At 26.3% G+C, this 23,982-nt stretch overlaps 1 protein-coding gene across 1 annotated transcript in view; it reads right to left on the bottom strand.

Annotated features, from left to right (window-relative positions):
• Nucleotides 1-23,982, bottom strand: part of LOC100159738 (glutamate receptor 1) — a 205,493-nt gene that overhangs the window by 7,674 nt on the left and 173,837 nt on the right. The window contains exons 13-17 of the mRNA XM_029487942.1: nt 21,064-21,512; nt 11,183-11,381; nt 9,456-9,700; nt 4,966-5,065; nt 3,900-4,040 (exon numbers count right to left, since the gene is read on the bottom strand). Coding sequence (XP_029343802.1) covers nt 3,900-4,040; nt 4,966-5,065; nt 9,456-9,700; nt 11,183-11,381; nt 21,064-21,512 — 1,134 coding nt within the window. The remainder of the gene's footprint in view (nt 1-3,899; nt 4,041-4,965; nt 5,066-9,455; nt 9,701-11,182; nt 11,382-21,063; nt 21,513-23,982) is intronic.

Consider the following 23,982-nt stretch of genomic DNA (forward strand, 5'->3'; position numbering starts at 1 on the left):
ATGGCTTTTTAATTGAAATGATTCATTATATTGTAATTATTTTAACTTATATTCTTATTGTTATTTCTATTTTTTAGGTATTTATTATCTTTTTTAATCATATAAGTATGAAACATATTTTTAACGTAATTTACAAATTAATACATTTATAATATCTTTGTGGCGTAATATAATTACTACATATTATAAAAAAAAAATGTTTCTTTAATTTAATTTTTTATCATTTAAAACGAAGTGAAATTGGCGTACAACGAATATAAATACTAAAACCATGCTACTCATTATATGATGTTTGTAATTTTAATAATTATAAATTAATGGGTATTATATTTTGTGCAAAAAGCAATGTTTAAAAAAAGACAGTTGACGTACCTACATATAATTTGACATCAAACAAAGTATATTGATTAGTAATTGAAAGTTATTTAACAGTTAAGTGTATATTTAAAATGATTAATGCAACTTTTCATAAATTTAAATTGTTTTTTAGGAACTCGTTAAAATTAAGTTGGTAGTTTCTGAAACAATGAAACGTGTATTCATAACAATGGTAATCTAATTTTTATTTTAAAAAAACGCAAATGAATTATAGTTTGTAAAAATAACTTCCATTATTTAGTACAAATGTAGATTCAATACTTCATATTATACAGATGATATCGGAAGATTTGTATTATTACAATTGTACGGTGTTTATACTAATCAGTTATTAAAAATAATATATTTGAAAATATGCATCTACTCTCTAATAATTACATTTTTTATTATTCAAGATAGTTTTAAATTTCGTGAAGAAAAGAGCAATGTTATGATGATGCATCCTTCAAGTAATTAAAATTGTTTATTTATTTTCCACAATTAAAATATTGGATATAAAACACATGAAATAAATAAACATTACTTACTACGATATATCAGTATAAAACTCATAAAATGTTTGTATTATAATTATCGTTGTTGACATAGCTAGGTAAATACGAATGTCATGCGCTATATTATGAAAATTAATTTTGATTTCTCAGACAACAATAGTACCTAACGCATAAAGCTAAGTTTATATACACGTGTTTATCATTGGGGCTATCAAAATATATTTATTGATGTATATTGTGACCATCGGAGCAAAATTTAGTTGACAGCAATTCATTAAACTTTAATTGATTCAATTGGAAGCATGGTTTTAGTGAGTGAAATAAACAGTATAATAACAGCGCAAACAACAATGTTTTCCGTTCGTAAGTGCAACATCTAATTTGCATATAATTAAAGTGGTTGAGGTAAGACATTTATTAAGGAAAATAATGTAAACAATTTGTTTCAGATGTCTCATATGATATTCGTTGGCATATTATTACATTGTTTGCATTAAAAGTAGGTAAAACGATACATGTATGTTGGTTAGTGCGTAAATTATAACTGTCACAAAATCTTTGTTTGTAAATAATATGTTAGTATGTTATATTATTATATAATACATTACTGGAAACGTTGAATACTTTTATACTGCAACAGATGCGAGGTTGTGTTAGTCTAAGTGTACAAATAAATCCAATTTTTAGGTTTGGTAATGTTTCTTATGTTTCATTTTATCTGTATTAATATGACTATAGTAAATAGTTACTATAGTCATATTAATACAGTCATATTAACTGTTAAACATTATATACAGTGTATTTCATTGATTCAAATAACAAAATTAAACTTTTAGAACTTTTAATGTTTAGTTTTTAATTTAGAAGACAATTGTATTAAATATTGTATTAAATCAATAATATTCTTTATAATGTTTTTAAGTAATGAACATACAATATACTGTTTATTTTTGATAGGTAATCTGATAGATATATATATATATATAGTACATATCAATATTTTTCACTTTTATACATTTTAAAAGCTGATTAAAAATCTTTGAAAGCAATGATTTATTGTTGAATGTTACTGAAAACTACGCTTGATGAGATTCTTCAACGTTTTTTCACATATTGTTGGTAATTTCTTTAATACTTCTAGAAACTACCAGAAAATTGAAAACTGTACTCTTCATAGGTAATTTAAACTCCTCTTAATTTTTACAATCACAGTGATCTATTTGAAACTGATTGATAATTTATTTTGTGTTATTTTAACAAATATTTATTCAAGCATAATTCATACGTATAAATGTCGTAAAATGATACATAGATACATTACGTAATACATTGGTAGGTGATCCTAAAAATATTACTTTTATAAGAACAATTTTATTTTCAGTGTTTAAATAATGTGGCCAGTGTAATTACAACATTTGTTTTGTAAAGACGTTATGTTTTAAAATAGCGAAATCAATATAATAATTATATTATTCAGTGTATTTACTCTTTATAGTCTTTGTAGTTATTTTTAAAACTCCTATAAACATCTTATAAAACTTTAAAAGACTTACCTAGAACTATAATACTAAACACCGTAAACTTTTGGTAAATGCTCTAGGCAATACTAACCAACTATCTTTATCCTTTTGAAGTTTATATATAGTACATACAAGTTAAAATGTATTATCGTATTACAAAATGAACATACGACAGACAGAAAATCTATTTTAAAAATATCTTATGAATAGATTTAATTTTTCTAACAAAAAGACGTAGCTTATGGATTATTGGATTTCAAAAATATATAAAATCTAAAAATGTTTTCTATATTAGTTTATTGAGAATATTTATTTTTCATATCAATAAATTATTAGACTAAATCGTAATAACTTAATTAAAAAAGTAAACTTTTTTTTTTTGTTATTAGCCTTCAGTCATCGACTATTATGGCTAAAAAAAAGTTTACTTATTATTATAATAAATACCTAGTTAGGTATATTTAAAATATAATCGTTATCATTAAATTATAAAGTTTTCATTATCATATCATTACTTATTAGTAGCCCAATGATATAAATCGATTAATTGCATAGTATTTAGTGTGCACATTTCCTAATATAATATATTATTATTATATATAACATTATTACAATATTATGCAATAATCATATCTATAAAAGACGCTATACGTATCTAACAGTGGAATGCAACTAATGACGACAAGTCCGTAAAAGGATAATTTAAAAGAAGATCTAAGTTTTTGCATACCTTCAAAACAATATATCTAATTTTTATCAAAATAGATATAGGCGTATTTAAATAAAACTAGTAGGTAACGTAAATGCCAATTTTAATTACCTACTTAGGTTTTTAGGTTGACATGAACAAATTAAATTATGATTTGTAAACCATATTTTCGCTACTATATTGTAACGCGAATTTAACAAGATATGGTAAATAAAAAATAAACAAATAATCTAAAAAATGTTCTAGTAAATTAGTATTTTACCCAAGACTATAATATGTATAAAATTGTAAAATTTTGATTTACAAAATAATCAAGTTAGCGTTTATTGTTATGAGCCAACGAATCGCAGTCAAATCTTGATAACTAAATTGTATTCCATTAATTTATTAAACATCCGGTTTCCTGCGAGAGTTAACTGTATATGTAGGTATTATAATATTGTGTATTTTATTAATGCAACCTAACCTAACCTAACCAATTTGGTTTTTATATACAGTTACCTTTTAAAACCAAAATCATTTTATTGTAACTGGTAGGTACAATCGAAAGAATTATTGCCTACCATTAAAAATCACATTTTCATTCATGGCCATAATATTATATCTGAAAACGTCAAAAACACCCACACACCCGAAAACGACGCCTAACGTGAGCATATATTATACCATTAGAATTTGAGAGCACTCGACCGCTGATATGTACTCGAGGCAAAATTATGCATGCACTAACAATATTGCATTATTTATAAAACATAACAATATATAAGTGTAAAAAATATATTATAATGGTCGTATTACTTTTGAGTTGGCTTGATCCGAATGCGTCCGGTAGCAGAACTGGAACAATGCCACGGCTATGGCCACAATGAGTCCCAGTACTAGTATGTAAAATATACCAGCAATGTTGTTTAACGTCAACTCGGCATTGCGGAAAGACTCCTGCGGGAATTAAGACGTGCGGTATGTAGAACGTTGGCAATTTTTGACTTTTTTTTAATAAAATTCAGTGATATTTCGTGTTTTATGGTGCACGACAAGGACAGAGAGAAGCGAGAAAAGTTTACCGTCGCACTCCCACACCAAGTTCAAAATAAAAAGGACATAAATTGCTGCTATAACCTATTTTTTTCTCTTTTTTTTTTTGTTTGCGGGTTTGCTAGTAATGTAAAACTGCGAACAAGCAAATGGACTGAAAGTAAAGTTTTAAAAATTCAACTACCGTTTTTGTTCAAAACGGTCTTTAAGTGGCCAACCCTCGATGTATTTTTCTTTTGAAAAAATAAATGACTTTTGGATTGTTTTATTTATACATTATTTCTTTCCCCCAAAATTGAGATTTCGATCATTACATTACTAAACAAACATATATTTTCGATTCGCTGAAGTGAATTTAGCTTACATTCAGTCAACATCGCATTATATAATTTGAGTAATTTCTCAATGTACCCTATTTTTTGCAAGTTATTTGTCAAACTTACAAATATCGGGGGGAAAAAAGAGTTTAAAAATTAACAACCGATGACACCTCCCGTGTAAAGAAGTTATATATAAACAACGAAAATTGTGCATAATTTTTTAAATATCTGGCAAACACAATTGTATCGTTCAACGGAATTACCAAATTAATTTATTAAATAAACAGTTTTATCTTATTTTTAATCATTCTATAATTTATGAATCTCATGAAAATATTTTTTTTTTAACTAATGCTAATTTTTAAATATGTAATTCCAAATATTGGTCAAATAACATATAGGTACAATAATGTTATTGATCTAAATAAAAATTAATCGAAAAAATAAATAAATTATTGAAAAGATAAATTTGAAAAAAACAATTTAAAGTATCGTTCTTTATTTCTCACCTTTGCCTCGTAACCGCACTCATCAACCCACCATTTGTTTTCTAGCCTTGTAAGTTCACCGCTATCGGTTAATTGAACAATTGCAGCATTTATTCGATTCCTAAACAGTAACAACAACAAATGCACTATATTAATAAATATTAATATACTAATTAATATTAGTATAATATATTTTAATTATATTAATAATTATTTTATAAATAATAAACAATATAAAACAAATTTAAATATAAAAAAGACTTTCTGGCCGTCCAAGATAAAGACTCGGACAGAGTCATGGAAGTTTTGAGTATAATAATAGGAATAAACATCTTAGAATTATAGATAGCTTCTAACAGGCATATAGATAGAAAATAAATATTTGGAGGTTATGATGGAAAAGGGTCCGAATGCCCTACCTGTATGTTAAGCCTAAAAAAAAATAATTGTATTCATTAAATTAATTATAAATAGCATATAATGATGGAACAAAAATACCACTAACTATTATCGATAACAAATGTAATGTTATTAATGTATAAGAATTATATTAATGATAACTCTCAACTATTATATAATAGGTACGTTAATTAATATTTATTTATTTCTTAGTCTAATATTTTACTTCATAAAACAATATTTTTAATATCATTCTTTAATATAATTGATTTATCCACTGTTAGTAGAAACCATTTAGACTGAATTTTCGACCTTCTACTGATACATTTATTTGTGTATAGTTCAATAATTTTTACAAAGATATAAATTGCCCTTGGATGTACAAAATATTGGCGCAAAGCGCATAAAAGAGAAATAAGTTCAATATAGGTGTTGTGTTCGAATAGACCCAAGAGAATACCATTTGGGCGGGGATAAAATTAACGGAAGGACAATCATATAGATCAAACTGCAAAGCACCACCATTCCTCCACTGCCCCCCCTTTTTTTGGCTCTAGAGCATTTTTCGATGGCCCTCGGGGACCCTCTTGATACCCTTATAAATCGCTTATAGGATTCGATCGGATGGTAAAACAATGTTGAACGAGAATATTGTTTATATATAAAACCACTAAAACAAAAATACAAAAGATTTATTACTTACTAAAAATAACAAACAAACTATTATCAAAAATAAATATAATATATTGATTTGTTAGTTTAAAAAGTATTTAAATTACTTAACTATCAGTCAAAAGTTATGTGTCATGTAGGTACCTACAGCACGAACTTTTGAAATTATTTAACACCAGTTAGGTAATGTCATACCTACCGGGTTTTAATAAAATGTATATATTGCTAGGTACATAATAATTTAGAAATTGTATATTTTACATTCTAAGAATCCAAAAATTAATTAATGTATTTATCATAAGTCTCAACAATAATAAACACCAAGCTTAACCCACTAGATTTCACATCGACCACATGTAACTTTCTCACATTTGATGTCTAACCTAATATAGTCAGGTTATAGGTACCGGTGGCGTACCTACCACATATACACCACACGTAGAGTGCAACTCGATATTAACACACATATTCATGGAAAACCTGCATACTAGAGAAAGCTCTAAACTTCTCTATTCATTAACTGAAGAACTTTGCTAACACTCAAACTCAATCACCACCACAAGCGACTACAAACGCGCCACCAACTTGTTCGACAAAATATAAATAACCCTCAGTTCTTTTAATTAACAATGTTATTATTATTATTATTAAAATAGTGTATGTATTCATAGACATCTCTCATTAAGTGAAAATTAATTATTTAATTTTAAATCTACGTATGACACATGGCGACTAAATTCTAGAACAACTACGTAAAGTAAAAATATATAATTTTTATATCTAGAAAGTGAAACCGATTTTAATCCAACCAAGTTTTACAGTTTATAGATTTTTTAAACCATAATAATGTTAAATTATGATAATTTAATTTAAATTATAAAATTAATATTAAGCTATAGCATATAAACGCTTAGTATATGTCATTAGGCATCTATGATTCCGTGCCATCCTTTGAAGTTATCGTGTAAGAGGCAGTTATGTGCCATTTTCGCCTATAAGTACACTGTGTGTCATGATCAACTATTTTTGGAATATTTGAAATTATTGTTCAATATCTATATGTATAGCCAGATAGCACGGATTATTATATTAAAATATATTAATATTTCATACCAAATGAAATCTTGTGGGGTGGAATGGTTTATAACATGTAACTATATGTAAGTACCAGGTTAAAGAAATATTTTAAATCTGAGTTTCGATTAATTTTTTTCACCAGTGGCTTAAAACTGAATTCAATTATAATACTTTTCCAAAATTTAGGGTACTAATAATAACTATTTATTTAAAATGAATTTGTTGTATTGTTTTAAAAACCATATCCTTACGACCCTACAATTATTAATAAAGATACATGAGTGAGAATGTTTAAAGCATGTTTTGACTACATAAAATGTAAAATATCAACATTCGTACAAAATTAGTTATTTCCTTGGGTCGATGCTGCATATTCTAAAGATCAAAAATATATTGTATATAATAATTCTAGTCCATTATTATTTTTAAATAGCATTAACTCCTCTTTAATGAATGAGATATGTTGAAAACTCATAAGAAACACAAAATCCATTAAATTGTACAAATGAGTTTTTGAGAGAATTTGAGTTTAATATAATATGTTGTTATATACGCCCGCGCCATTTAAATTGAGAACTCATTGATAAGTATATAGCCTTTCTGAATTCGGCAGTGTTCAAACATGGACTGTTTGATGTATTGTTCCTATGTATAATATAAATATATATAACGTTTATGTGTTTATATAATATACATATCACACTGAATAATGATCGAGTTTGCACATTTGGATTTATTAAACCCTTTGCGTGTGGTCCTGAAAATCTTTAGGCAATCTAATTTGATTCCTAGAGATATAATATATACTTGGTTTGTATAAGTTGTTGTGTAAATATAAATTAATAAGAAACACATAAAATTAAAAAAAAAAAAACAAAATAGTAATTTAAGACTAGGCGGGATCAAATGCAATAAAAATAATTATTATATCGGAACAAATTATGTATAACACAAGTAAACAATTTTTTTTAAAAAAAGTCAAATTTTCTGTCATAATCGTCAACTGTTTAAACAATTTATCAGATAAATATAATATATCGAATCAATCATTAATTTTTACTATCGACATTTATCAATAAACGGTACCTAACTATTGTATTAAGGAGGTACCACTGGATAAAAATATATTTTATACGCATACGTATGGTTAAAAATAAATATTGAACAATTTTAAATCATTTCGTGAATAAATTATTTTTAGTAAGGTACATTTTAATTTGAAAAAACTATATATAAAAATTTACAAAATCTTGTACCAACGATTTATTAGTTTATCGTACGCATACCTAATATAAGTACAATCTCCGACTGGATTATAAATAATTTTAATTAAATGTTTATTTCTGTCCGCTTGATTCAACTCCCGGTTTATTAAATAAACAGAAGCGATTATTATTTCACGTATATTTGAAATTGACCATTTAAATAATTAAATCGCTGTTAAAATTCTTTGTTTAAAAAATATTTATAAATTTGTTTGTACTCGTCTGATCAATAAATTATGAATCCAGGTATACCATTAGAATCCATTCACGATTTAATTAATTGAAAAAGTAAATAAGTACCTACACAATAATATGTTTAAAGTTCCTACCTACATAGTTTTTTTTGATGGGTAATATAAAAATAATATGTAATGATTGTAGTGAATAATTTAATATACTATCGAGTATTTTTATTATAATACTATTATCATGAAACAATTTATACTATAGACATACATATTATAACAATATAACACGTCATTCCGAACATAAATTGTATTTTAATAATAAGTCTTTCCATCGTTAATTTCAGTCTATTGTGTCTTAGCATGTAAATAAATCTCGTTAAGCATACTACGCAAACATCCACATTGCGTTAACTTTATCTGATATCATCAGAATAAGATTAGAGAAACTTCAGATTTTAGCATGAATATTCTAATAAATATAGAACTAGAATATAGAAACCAACGTTTCGAGATCGGCGTCAGTTAACCAGTGATTTTTACAAATCTCATTGAATAGATACGTGTATACATATATAATAATATATGAGTGTGCCTCTATATATATAATGTGTGTGTATAATAATATGTGTATACGTCATATATATATTTATTTTTCTTATGATCAAAAATGTGTCGCAGAAAATTGGGTTTTCTTTTTCTTTTTTTCATATCAGACTCTCGTCTTGGAAAATGTGATTTCGCGGAATGTAATCCGAGAGAGTCATTCAACCGAAAGACGCGCGTAATATTCCCACTTGCGTCCCTTTACCCGTGCCTCACATCCCGTCGGTGATCTTATTTCCCAAAAGCCCCAAACGAGATTTGTCAATATTATATATATATAATATATAAAAAAATAGATCAGTCTCACCTTAGCGGAGACCCAAGTGGCATCGCTATACCGTAGCCCTTGACGTCTAAGTTACGTCCGACTTTCATTGTATCACAAGGTTTCCTCATGTTCACAAAGTCATTTTTGGGGGACTCAATGAGTAAAGCGAACTTGCCATTTGAGTTTCTTACTCTTTGGATGCCTTCATCGTATGTATCCACGAACACATGTGTCCGCGAGTTCATGAACTGCCACATTTTACTATATAACGAACTGTGCGATCTCTATATAGTAATAAAACAAATATAAGTAATAGGTTTATAATAAGTTATAGTCATTACATTTTATGGTTTGTTTTAATTTTCCAAATAAGTAACTACAACTATAGTTTTAGATGAATACAGTTCATTATAAGTTATAACATATTATAATTATATCAAATTCTAAATGAACTCTAGCTATAATTGTTACTTATTGGTTACATTTTTAGTTTATATATTTCAATAAAGTATTTGATTTACTTATGCATATTTTTAATGACACATATAAAATAATAATTTAATAGTTTAGTAATGATATTAGATTAAATACGGATTATAAGTGCATTATGATGTGAATGCTAAAATCAAAAATCAAAAATCAAATAATAATATGATTACCAATAACAATAGAAAAAAACTGATGTACTTTTAAATTTACTTATTAATGTATCCATTTTAGAAATTAGTTAAGTTGATTGATTGTAAGTCATTCGATAACTCTTCAGTTTTTTTTTCTACGCTTCTCTGTGGGTTTTTTATGCGAAGCAAAAACATATATAAGAAACTACCATGGTGAATGGCCCGAAACGAAAAGTTCTCTCCAGAGTAAAGGAGTGGCCACTCTATCCCAAGATATACAGTCGATAGAACTCAAACCCTGAACTCGTAATGAGAAAATTATATATTAGTTCAACACCTTTTACTTATGAACCTACTTATATGGGTTTTATTTGTATTTCTACTATCGTTTTTAACGTATACTACCGTAAATGTATTGAAGTTTATTGAGGAAAAGTATTCAATTTTCACCCAGTAAAAAAATCAAGTACAAAATGAATTCGGTGAATAATTTATCTCCATAGGTCTGGTGGTTTGAATTTAATGGTGTTGACGTTTGCAGACCTCGTTGGATAAACAACTTATTAAAGGGGGCAATCAAGTATTGAGAATAATTCCAAATGTCGACGGCGATGACAAAGTCACTGCCAGACGTAAAGTTTTTGAATAAAAAATAATTTTTTTTTTTTTGGATTCTTATAGAATAATAAAAATAATAATGAAACCCACTAGCTATAGTTTGGTGTGCAGAAAGATAAAATAATACGTATAAACAAATTGGCCCCTGGTTGTTTACTTCTATAATAGTAGTATAATTAAAAGTGTAAATTTTGTGAAAAAATATTGTTTTTAAATTATTTTAAACAATATTATTACATAGTTTAAAATGTTATATAAAAATATATATTATATGAAAAGATGATGCAATAATATAGGAGATTTGGTTTTACATGACATTTTTACGTTTTATCAAGTCAATAACAATGTCGTAAGGTAACGATAACACACAAATTATAGTTTAAGTGCGATAATATATCAATTGATTCATAGAAGAATTATTATTACCTCGTATTTTAATCGTTTTTATAGTTTTATAATATCTAAGGTATTTAAAAAAAACATTTGAACAATTCAAAACAGTAAATCAAGTTTAGGCGCACTACTTACTTTGAAAAAATCCCACGTAGATCCATGAGAAAGAACACCATATTCAATTTCAGTTTGTGCAGCTAAATCTTCTGGTGTGCTGATTGGTGTGGACATTTTCTGAACGATCAAATACGCTGTGAAATTAGATACGTACGATGATATCAATATCACCGTAAAGAACCACCAGACTGCTCCAACAATACGTCCTGGCGTAGTCCTATAATCACATGAGTTCATGAACAATATTATTATTACTACTTTTTTTATCTGACATTCATTTTAAGTATACATTCAGTTGTAAGATTATTATGTCATATTTGACAACAAGAGGTAAATAAGCTTAAATAAATTATAACATCCCCCCACTTCAAAAATGTTATTATATTCGTAAAATACTATGAAAGTGCAATAACAATATGTAATATATACCTATTTACAAAATAATTGTATATTAGGTACTATTTATACTTTATAATAATAATATAATAATATACGTATATACAATAACGAATAACCGTAGATACTTTAAATTCCCTCCAAATATTTATATTAACATTTTCCAGACATAGTAAAATTCTTAAAATGTTTGTGTTGTTTTTTAGCTATTTATAGACAATGTAATCATTGTTGTCTTTATTTTTTTTATATAATATATTATATATAGAATATGTTGTTTAAAATGTTTATGCTCGACCAAAAACGTCAAACGACTAACGTGTAATTATGATTTATCGTATTTGTATTATATTGTTATTATTCAAAAATATAAATCACAGAAACTTTAAAGAATTATCTATTACTTAAACCATCATTTTCTATTCTAATGGAATGTTCAAAAATTTTGAAAAATTTTTAGTTGTTTTTACCAACAACCTATTCAAACCGTCCTACGGTATGTACTATGTCGGCATTAACTTTTAAATTAATTACAGGTTGTAAATAATAATATTATATGTGCTAATATAGTTATAAATTATAATAATTATTATATAATAGTTAATATTATATATGTTTATACTAATAACATAAAATATATTATCATGTAATTATTACCTTGTAATATATATTAATGATTAGTTTATATTTTTGAAAAAAGATAGATATGTGATTCTATTAAAAAGGAAAGAAATGTAATGTTTGCTTTTTAATCGATTTTAAAAATATAGTAGGTAAGCAAACTATAATATTTATATTATATAATATATTATTAATTAACATTTTACAATTTGTTAAAATTGTCTGAATAATAATTAATAAGAACAAAAACAAACAAATATTAAATGTATATCTATTTAAATCATATCCGTGCTATAGTATCATAAAGATATAGAATATTATCTTTAGTATATACACAATTTTTAATAACTTAAAAACTGCACTTTCGAAAATTGATTTAGATACATAAAAAAAAAAAAATTATCTGTTCAATAATTTAAACTAAAAATTGTAGTACCTACTCATGTAAAAAGAAAACATTTGTATCACAACAGGTGAATGGTAGGATAAATCTCATGTATTCCAAAATAATTTAGTCTCGGAGTATATTTAAAATTTCCAAAAATCATATTTTGAGTACAATTATACAAAAAAGAGGGATATAAGCATGATTTATGAATCATCCCGTATAGTAATAAAAAATAAAAACTTGGAAATATAGGCTTACAGATCATCTTTGCTCAGAATTATATTTCAACGAATTCAAATTGAACACAATATGTGTGACAGTATTACTAAATGACAAAGAAGACAACGGTGACTGCACCGCTTTTTAACGTTTATTTATGAATATGTCATTTGATAATTTAAAAACAAACTTTTTCAATATATATAATAATTATATCAACAATTAAAATTCAATTTTTTTTTTAATTTTAATTAACAAGTTTATATTATCGTTTAGAAAATATGTAAGTTATCAAATTGCGTGGAAGAACAAACTTTTTTAATTTGCAAAAGCTTCTGTTGTATATTTCATATTATGAATTTGGTGTATTTTTTATACAACGAGTTATGAAAGTTCTCCTGTTAGAAGCAAACGCTTTTTATTTAATTGAAATTATATTTTAATATAAGAAAATAAAAAATAATTTCGACCCAAATTCTGAAAAAACCATGGATACTTGTAATATTTAACTACTAACTAATAATCAAACAGAAACAATATATGTCAAAACTCAAAATAGTAAGTATCTATGTCATTTATAAAAATGTAATAAAATATATAATTCTCGACGCCAAAATAACAATGTTAATAATATAATTTTATTAGGTACCTATATTAAATAGTTGCGTAATATATGAAAGTTTAAGAATACCTATGTATTCGTATAGTGTCAGATTTTAAAGGTTTTAACGAATTATATAGTATGGAATATGTAATGAAACGTTAATTTCAAATTGTAAACTTTTGAATTACGTAGGTACTATGCGTATAGATACCATAGATATAGTTAATATTAATTTAATTTTTAATTATAATGAACTAACTACCTATACTGTAATCTATTTAATGTTAATTAAAAAAAACTACGAAAATAACTAAATTAAATACGACGAATCAATGTTATGTTTTTAATAAAATATATATTTTATTGGTTAGAAAGATAATATTATGGTTTTTTAATTATTTAAGTTAAGTTCATCACAAATTTTATCGATTCTTTCCCTAATAATTTGTTGTATTAAACAAATAAACTTAATGTATAAAGTATTATACAGTTTCTAATTTTGTAATTGTTTTTCAATTATTGTATTCACTGAAAATAAGTTTTATTATTGTGTATGACATATTTTACCGTGTCATTTGAGAAATTCTTTTACATTAATATTGGTATTAAAAAAAGTTTTAATATTTTAAAAATGTTTGATAACGAATAAATAAATTATTCAAAATTATTTAATATGCATCCAAATATAATGTAAATATTTGGATGAATTGTTTTTGTTTATTAAGTGGCCGTTATTGGTGTAGTTTAAGATTTATAAAATAAAAAATATGTAATAACATTAATTATAGAGTTATAGATGATTTTTTGCATACATTGTAGATTTTTATATTAACCTAGATATAATGTTTATTTAAATTTTAATTTAATAGGTTGTTATTTTTGGAAAGCTCTCATACCTAAAAACTAATAAATATTAAACGTTACATAGCATTATTGACCTGGCATGTAAATAAATATTTCAAATGTGTTGTAGGTATTGTTAAGTTATTTGGACAATTTTAAGAAATATAATATGCATTATTGCATTCAATTTAGCGAGCTAACTGGTAACAGGCAAGCTGGCAAGATACAGCAACAGTAAAAACCTTTTTGCTATTATTCCTCAGAAAATGCCCCATAAGTGATTTTGTGTAATAGTTTAAAAATTAAATATATTTTTATAATGTTCCAAAGATACTTAAATTAAATTTTTGATATAAACAAATATGTTATTCAAAGTACAAAAATATTATTCCATAGATTGTGAGTATTATTGTTAAACTTAATAACAATAATTCCATGAGTATAGTTTCACCTTGGCAGTACATGATATACATTGGATGTTCTTAGAAGTTGATAACAAATAAAATAACTAATTTCATTGATATGATAATAATGTGGTTTTTACCATGATGCATGGATAAGACTTATTGTTTATTTTAAATATTTATATATTATTATTTTATATATCTTAGAATGGGCATTTATAATTCAAGGGCGTATTCCTCTTTTATTTTGATCTTATAACTTTAATCACAATATAGAAACTATTTATTGGATGTATTGGCTAGTTTAGTTGCTGTTATATGTATTTGAGATCGAATATATTTCATAACACACAAATCAATTCCCATAGGTATACAATAATATGATAGGCTTTTTTTTAAATAGTTATGCCCGATACATTTTAAGGCCATGAAGATTTTCTAATACATCTTTTATAGTCATTATAATGTATAAATATATTTTAATATTTTTTGACTTTCACTAATAATGTCATCAACAAGTAGGTTTTGTTTATCTACAGGTAATAAACTTATAGTAAAACTTTAATGATGAAACCAATTAGTTTAAACACTCATCACACAAAGTTCTCAATACCTACTATATAAGTTCAAGAAACTTTAGGTTTAAGACAGTCGAATTTAATGAAGTACGAAGGTTTTAATATTATAAGTTAAAACTTACTTATCACTTTTTTAAACGATTAAATTAAACCAGGTATGACTACATAGTTTTCTTTGATAAAATAATTAATTATGGAATCTACTACCATTTTAAAAGTAAATCATTTATATTTATTTGTTATAAATATAAAGGAGTATTCAATCTATGAACTAAGCACACTTCTTATGTCTTTATCATAGTTTTCAATATAAATTATTTATTACCAAATTTCCACAGAAGCTGGATATAACTATATAAGTATATAACAAATGAAAAAATAATATTTACAACTCATAAATAATAAAAGTTTTATTTTAATCATTTATGTTTATGTAAACCCCAGAAATTCGTTCCATCATAATATGTATAATCTAAACAATCTTATGAATATGATCATATCATAAAGTATTAAAGTATACTAGAAATATTTAGCTATTTTTTTTTCAAGTTATAATGTCACAGTGGTGTACAAACATTGCAATGATTTCCATACACTTTTCCATTTATGTAATTTGCATTTCGTTCCAATCCCGATGGTCAAGCACATAAATAAACAAGTTAACTATGTTAGCACTTGTGAATTTCAGGTAGATATAGTTTTCTTTAGCCGACCGCAAGCAGTTTTAATGAAAATTTACGTAGGTAGTAACATAACACGGGCACACAGAGAGGTCAGGTATAATATATTATACCTATACGTGTGCAACTATATTATACAATACAAAGAGGTAGGTGAAGAAGAAGGGAACATTTTTATTACACTAAAATGAAGACTACAATTTGTGGTAATATAATTTTAATGGTACCGGAGAAATTTCTAGATATTAAAATAGATACGGTTTTGTTTTACAGTGTTATACCCAAAAACATGAGAGTCAATTAAATACATATAAAATACTTGTAACTGTAAAAATCTGTCATTGCCAAACTTTTTACTCACGTAAGTACAGGGTCGTGAAAAAAGTTTCGGAAATAAAATAATATTGTTATGCAAATTCCAGTCGTATACAATATAGGTAATTTTTCTGGAGAAATAAAAACATAACTCAAATTTTTTTCTCATTTCATTCATTATTTAAACAAATACAATAAAAAGTGTCATTAGTATTAATTATCCTTACTATATGTTCTATGATTCAATATTAATATGATAGGCATTAACATGGTTTTATTGTGCTCATTCCGGTAGCGAAATTATTTAACACTATAACTATACCTAACCGGTACGATAAAATTTATATTAAATAATGCCACAACCAAACTATATTGGGTGGTCTATTTAAAGTAAGACACTTATTATTTAAAAAAATATTAAAATATTTCTTTTGCACAATTTTAAGTCATTTAAATTCAAAAGTTTCCTTAAGTATTATATTGACTATTTTTTATCGTTTCCATATTTTAAATTTAAATGACAACATGCATGTTTAATACCTTTATCCAAAGAAAAAAAAATGGAGTACTTCGATACGTTTAAATTTAATTTTGATTTGAAAGTTAAACTTTTAAATTTTAAATAAGCGGAGTGGAATCGTCAAAATGTTAATCAACTACTCTGCTCATTAAAACTTTAAATACATATAACTAATACACTATTTTTCTAATAATTGATTTTTATAGATCGAAATACTCTGAATAATATTCTGTTTTGTCATATACAAAAAAAATTGTATATTAAAAGAGTAAATCTAAACATATATAACGATATAAAATTGTTAAAAAATATTGTTTTGTAACAAAGAAATATTTTCAAAAACAGTAGTGTTTTCTGAAATAATGATAGTGTCTTATATTTAAAGGATAACTATGTTTTAATATATTTATTTTTAATGTAAACAGATATACATGGTTTTATATCAAACTTAAATTGTTTTTTTAATTAAAATTATTTTATTTTGTATGGTACTCGATAAAGTGAAGTGTAGGATACTTTGAATTTGTTAATTTTATTGGGTATTTTAGTGGGTAGTAAATACAGTTATAATCTAACTATAATTTTGTATGAAGTAAATAGATACCCACCTACAAAAGTTAAAGTTTATACAGCGAAGGAATTACTTTAAAAATATTAATTTAAAGATTTAAACAAGTGAACTGTGAATAAATATTTAAAAAAATATATTTAAAAATATTTTATTAATTTTAAAGGATATAAGCACTTATAACGTAGATTATAATACTGTCACCTGTTACGGCTTAAAAGTTTTTGTACCATATTGTTCAGTTAGGAATAATAATTTCACTTATATGGTTCACCCGTAAAACATCTTGAATATATGATAAAAATTATAACATAATACATTTTATCCACTCTTATTAATAACTTCTACATTAACAAATATTTTAAGTTTAAAATGTAAATTGTGAAAATAATTGTAACAAACTTCCATTACTTGGCAATATCTGCAGAAATTCAATGCATGCATATTGCATATTATACAATTTAATTTGCATTACAATTAATTGATAAATAGATTTAAATCAGTCTGTGTTATTATTTATTTTGAATAAAATTTAGAAAAATGTGTGCCTATTTTTGATATTTATACAATATAATATCAATTAATATGATTTTATATGAGGTATGGAGTGGCCGAGTGGCGCACCAACGCCAGTTCAAAACCTCGGCCGCGGGCGGCATTTTTTTCTGGCAAGTCACGGTGTCCGGAGAGAAGTGCCGCCATCCCCCACCCGGACATGGCAGATACCTACAGGTGATCACAAAAAAATCTGCCAAATTAACAAAAACGTGTGTTTAACCTACAGTAACAGTACCCTCCTCCAACAGTTAAAAACCACTCAATGGCCTAAGTTGCCGCGGGTTAATTAATAAAAAGAAAAAAAATATGATTTTATTATAGAAAATAAATGTATAGGAAAAACTGGGACAGATACTCAACTGCATATTATATGTCAAGTGTAAATCGTTGTTGAGTAGGTCACAGTAATGGATGTGTTAAATTTGAATTTAATTATAAATCATTGCGTTTCTTATAATATCGAATCTTGGTGGCCCATATGTCAAAGGATATTTTATATCATATTCATTTTCGTATTCCAACTAATACACTAATAAATAATAATACGGCAGGATGAACTAATTTAGTCTAAAAACAAAAATCGTTTTTATTCATTTAAAAATCCAGTTCCTTCAAAATTTGAACTTCAAACACTTAGAAAGAAAATTATTCCAATGCATTTTTGATATTTTTAATTACACGAAGTACAACAAAAAAGATTCTTTTTTTAGAATTCCGAGTTACGACCAAGCATTACAAATTTTATCAATGTGTATGGAAAAATAAATTAAAAATTTCTAAAAATTGTTTTACTTTTTCCCTCACAAAGTACTAGTTTAATTAAACGTATGCTAGAAACAACCCTCAAAGTTAAAGAATGAATCATAAGAAATTACTTCAGACATAAAAAAAAGGAAAATTTAAATAAAACACACATCATTGAAAACCAATACATAGGTATAATATAGCTCCGCTGACAATCTAAATACTATTTTAATAAGTATAAAACAAAATGACAAATATCTTTTTCAATATCATTTTCAGATTAAATCAATTACGGTCCATTTAGGTGTCACTGACTTGACAATTTAAATTTTGAAAAATAAATGATATTCTTGATGAAATGAAAATATATGACGAAGATATAACGATTAGTGGAAACATAATATTTAAATTAATGTGTGGCTGATTGTAGTCATAACTAATAAATTCCATGATCAAGAATACAATATGAAGAAATGTAATTGATAGGTAGGTACCTATTGAGAAACAAAATCAATAATTTGAATAAACTATAGAGTAATAATATATTTATATTAAAAATATAGTAATATATTGATGATTTAAAACATTTATTGAATAATATATATTTTTATTTTATTTTTATTACTACACGGATTTTACCCAAATTAATAATATATTAGGTATATCATATAGATATCTACATACTCCTAATATTGTATTATGTAAAAATACGAACTATACAAAATTACATTTTAAAGTTTAAACTATTATAAAATAATGTACCTAATTATGGAATTCAGAATTATCTCAATCATAATGAGTTGATACCATAATATAACACTATCAAACATTAAAACAAACGGGTCTGCAGCACACAAAATCATAAAAGTATGGAGGATATAACCTCCTCCTATTTAAATTAGAAAATAAGATATGTAAGCATATAATCATAATATATTCAAAATTATATTTAATTTTACATTCTTATTAGTACAATTTATACTTAATATTTAATAACAATAAAACTGAACGAACAATTTAAATTTTAAAAATGTGTTATTCTGTTCTAAAAATTTAGAATTGTTTTAAAATTTCTTTTTGCCTTTATAATATTATATTTTTTATGTGAAACATTTAATGCGATGGGTGAAACTGTGTGTTGGCATGGCGGCACGTCGTGACGAGTGCAACGCACGCGAACCATCTAATGTGCCTTTAAAATAAAGAATAATTTTTCTTAAAAAAATCTGAATATTTTGTTTTTAATTATGCCATGTTCATTTCCTTTAATAATCTATCCTTTCAATTTTTATGCATATTTTCTATACCAAATAGTTTCGATGTTTCACATCTGCCAGGCGTCCCGCAACGGCACACTTTTTTTAAAATTGAATAACTAGTGTATATTTCTACTCAAAATTATAATTTTATTTTGAATTATAACAAATGAACAGGATAACCAAAATCTATTTTCAACGTTCAATGCCTAATAAATATTTTATTTTATTTTTTATCATTTATTTTATTTTTGTAGTTTTCCCCTCCGTTTAAAGAGGAAAAAGGAATATCAAATATAACCTTTCAGAAGTTTCAATTAGATAAAACTCACAACCAAAAAGAGTCACTTAAAACTTTGGAAACACTCGCTCTACTAGGAAAAATGATATCAAAAGAAATAAAAATTACACGACTTTCCTTGTAAGATCAATACTTCCATCGCTTTATACAGACACTAATAAAATTAATCTAACAAATATTTAGTACAATTTTAAATGGGCAATAATTTATGTTCATCTATTATAATATAATATTATCGAATATATCCCACCAACCATACAATAATATTGAATATTTTTATCCATTGATATAAAGATATTGTGTAATCATTAACTATCTGACATCAGACAATTTCAATGTATTTTGAGTTATGATTTAATATGCACACTCAGGGTGTTACTGAGACTTTCAAGTAGGCAATCTCACCAAAATTTTTAAGAAATCGTATTAATCTTAATATAAATATAATAGTTTTATATTTTATTAAAATGCAATAAAGCATGCAATCGCTATGTATGTTTAATTAATATTAATTTGGATTCATTTTAAAGTTTAATTAATAATAATAAAAAAGTATCTGAAATTATTAACCATATATTTTAAAATCACCACATTATATTTATAACTTTCATCATATCTTACTATATCTTATTAATAATGATACAAAAATTCTAATTGTACAATGTATACAGAATCTTTAGGTTTTCGACTTTATATTCTTCGTTATTTAGGTATATAATTTTATATTATTACACGTGACAATGTGGGGGTAGGAGTGTCTGGATCTTGTTAGGGCGCCACTAATGTACGCCACCATGGTACCATATATATGAATAATACAATATTTTACTCTATAGAATGCAGTCTTATAATATGGCAATATTATTGATAGTTATATATATTATTATTTTACAGTGATAGTTACCTCGGTGCGATGTCACAGGCCTGCTGGGTGATAGCCGCCACTGCAAACCACATACTGTTGGCCAACGTGAAAGGATTGTGAACGAACATTGGGGGTGGTGGTATGGTTTGTTGTAGTTCATGCCCTAAACCGCCGCCGCCACTGCCGATGCCGATGCCGCCACCACCGCCGTAGCTATTGTGAACTGGCCTAACATGCGCCGCGGCAGTGGCGTGTGCGGAAAACCGCGACACGACGTACATAACGATCACGACGGCTACATAGGCAAACCCAACGCTGATCCACACTTCTCGTGACAGTGGAGATAAGAAACTGAAAGCGCCGGGCTTGTGTTTGGACGGTTTCTTAATCAAGATGTTAATAGCCGTTGACATGAACGGCTTACTAAATTCAACCACTTTCTCCCGTTCTGCCGTGATGGTGAGTGGTGCAATGGCCAAGTCCACTTCCTATAATATTATTAATAATAGTAAAATCAAAAGGTTAAACCAAACAAATTCTCGAAAGTTAATATTTTAAATCACAGACATCACTGGCAAACAGCTCAGGACACAGGTTATAGGTATTTGTTTGCTTGTAATTTATAAGCTATTTAATAGAATTCAGAGTTGGTTATCAGTAGCCAACGCGACAGGTCATTCGTAACCTGTCGTAAACCATAATCAGTTACTCTATGTTCCTCTATATTACACCTTAATAATAATAATCCGTATGTCTCTAAGAAAAGGACTAGATCCTCTGGGACTCAACATTATTCTTCAAAATCTCACACTACCAAGTAATACTACCCTGTCTACCCGCACAGTCCAAATAAAACTCATAATACACCATTATCAAATTTAACCGAAAACGAAGATGATATGAGCTTAGCCACTTCAAGCGATGAAGAAGATCAACAACTGACCGAAGTTAATCAAAAAATACAACATATTTATGAAAAATATATAAGATTTTGAACATTTTCATAACTCACTATCAAAAACAATTATCAACAAATTTTCCCATTAGCAAACGCACTAAAATTAAACCTGCAGTCTTCAATCGACAATTAATGATCTGTGAAAAGTTTTTACGAATCAAAAATGACGTATCATACCTACCAACTATAATTTGACAATTATCCATTATAATTAGAACTCTTCCAGTCTCAATCTCAAAGGAATCTATATTTAAAGCCCTAAATTATTTTGAATTCAATATAATATAACCTCCGTTACACAGTTACTTGGTCCTACTGTATTTAATGTCTACATACCTGATGTCCCACAGGCCACAGACGCCACCTATTTATACAGTATATTAATTAATTGAAAAATGGGTAGCTCTAATTCAAAATATAATACAGATATAAATTGTAGTACAGTTTTTTTAATGTAATATATGACTAATAGCCTCTCTTTTACCTTGGTCTAAAAATGTTTTTTCAAAAACCGCTTAAAACGTTAATTAACAAAATTAACAAATCTATACTAATATATAAAGCTGAAGAGTTTATTTGTTGGTTTGAACGAGCTAATATTATATAAAATTTCAACGAGTAGTGAGTTCCTTATTAGTTATTACCTACCTATTAAATTATCATTAGTTATCATTTACAATATTATGCTGCATTAGTGAAATATAAGTTGCTTTCGTTCATTCAAAATTCAACTAATATCAAAATAGTTTTTTTCTCCATATTATGTGATTTATATGACTCAATAAAATTTAAAATTTAACATTTTTAAAAATATTCTTTTAGACCATAGGTTCCCAACCTATGGTCCGCGAGCCATACTTACGAAATGTAAAAATGTTTTAATAATTTAATTTTCCTTTGAGGCATAACACCAATTATAAGTGTGTAGGTATCAGAGTAATAAATTATACTAATATCGCGACCGATAATAAAAATTAAACATTTTTCGAAAATTTTGTGTATTCTTGTTAATGAGCTAAAAAAAAAAAAGGTCTTCCTAGTTTGCGTAAAATTTAGGTGGTCCGCGACCTATAAAATATTGTCGAAGTGGTCCGTGGTGGTAAAAATGTTGGGAAACACTCTAAAATTTAGACAATGGTAATAGCCAATAGGCTATTATTCATATATTTCATTAAAAAAGTTGCTCTGCATTATATTAAAAATTCAAGCTGCTAACATTCTAATTAATTATCATAATATACTGTATCATAGCCCATTTTGCTGATGATTCAATAATTTACATAGGAGTTTATTGACATAACGTTGGATAAAAGACCTACTTGGTGGCTACACTTATCGTCTAAACTTCAATAAGGTTATCCACGCCTAGCGATATTACTCTTTAGTCCGTGGGCCAGTCATAGGTGGTCCGCGGTACCTTTCTTCGTTTTCTATTAAAAATTATTATTTTTTTTTTTTAAACAGCGAAAAATATTTTATTTTACCGTAATATACGGTTATCTTATCGTTGTTTCTGCCGACGACCGATAAGTATTTTCCACTTTTATAAGTATAGGTATCAGAGTAATAAATTATACTATTATCGCGAACGATAATGATCATGTCAATTGCAAACATCGTTGCTTATATATTTATACTTTATGAGTACCGACAAATAACTGTTATGGATATTGATTCAGTATGCGCTCGTTATTCGTTTGATTACCACGCAGTACGTTTTGAAAAAAATTAAAAGTTTATAGTTTGGTTTTTTTAAGTGTTATTTTTTTGAAACCTAGTCGGACTTAGTCAAGAATATGTCACGAAAGAGGAAATATGATGATAGTTATATTAAATATGGATTCACTGAAATTGAAGTAAATCGAGAAATAAGACCTCAATGTGTGATATGTACTGTTGTGCTTGGTAACGATGCTTTGAAACCAGCAAAGCTACAGCGGCATTTGCATACGATTCATCTCTACGCTCAAAGACCGACCACCCGAATTTTTTGAAGGAAA

Source organism: Acyrthosiphon pisum, chromosome A1, assembly GCF_005508785.2.
Source record: "Acyrthosiphon pisum isolate AL4f chromosome A1, pea_aphid_22Mar2018_4r6ur, whole genome shotgun sequence".
NCBI lineage: Eukaryota > Metazoa > Arthropoda > Insecta > Hemiptera > Aphididae > Acyrthosiphon > Acyrthosiphon pisum.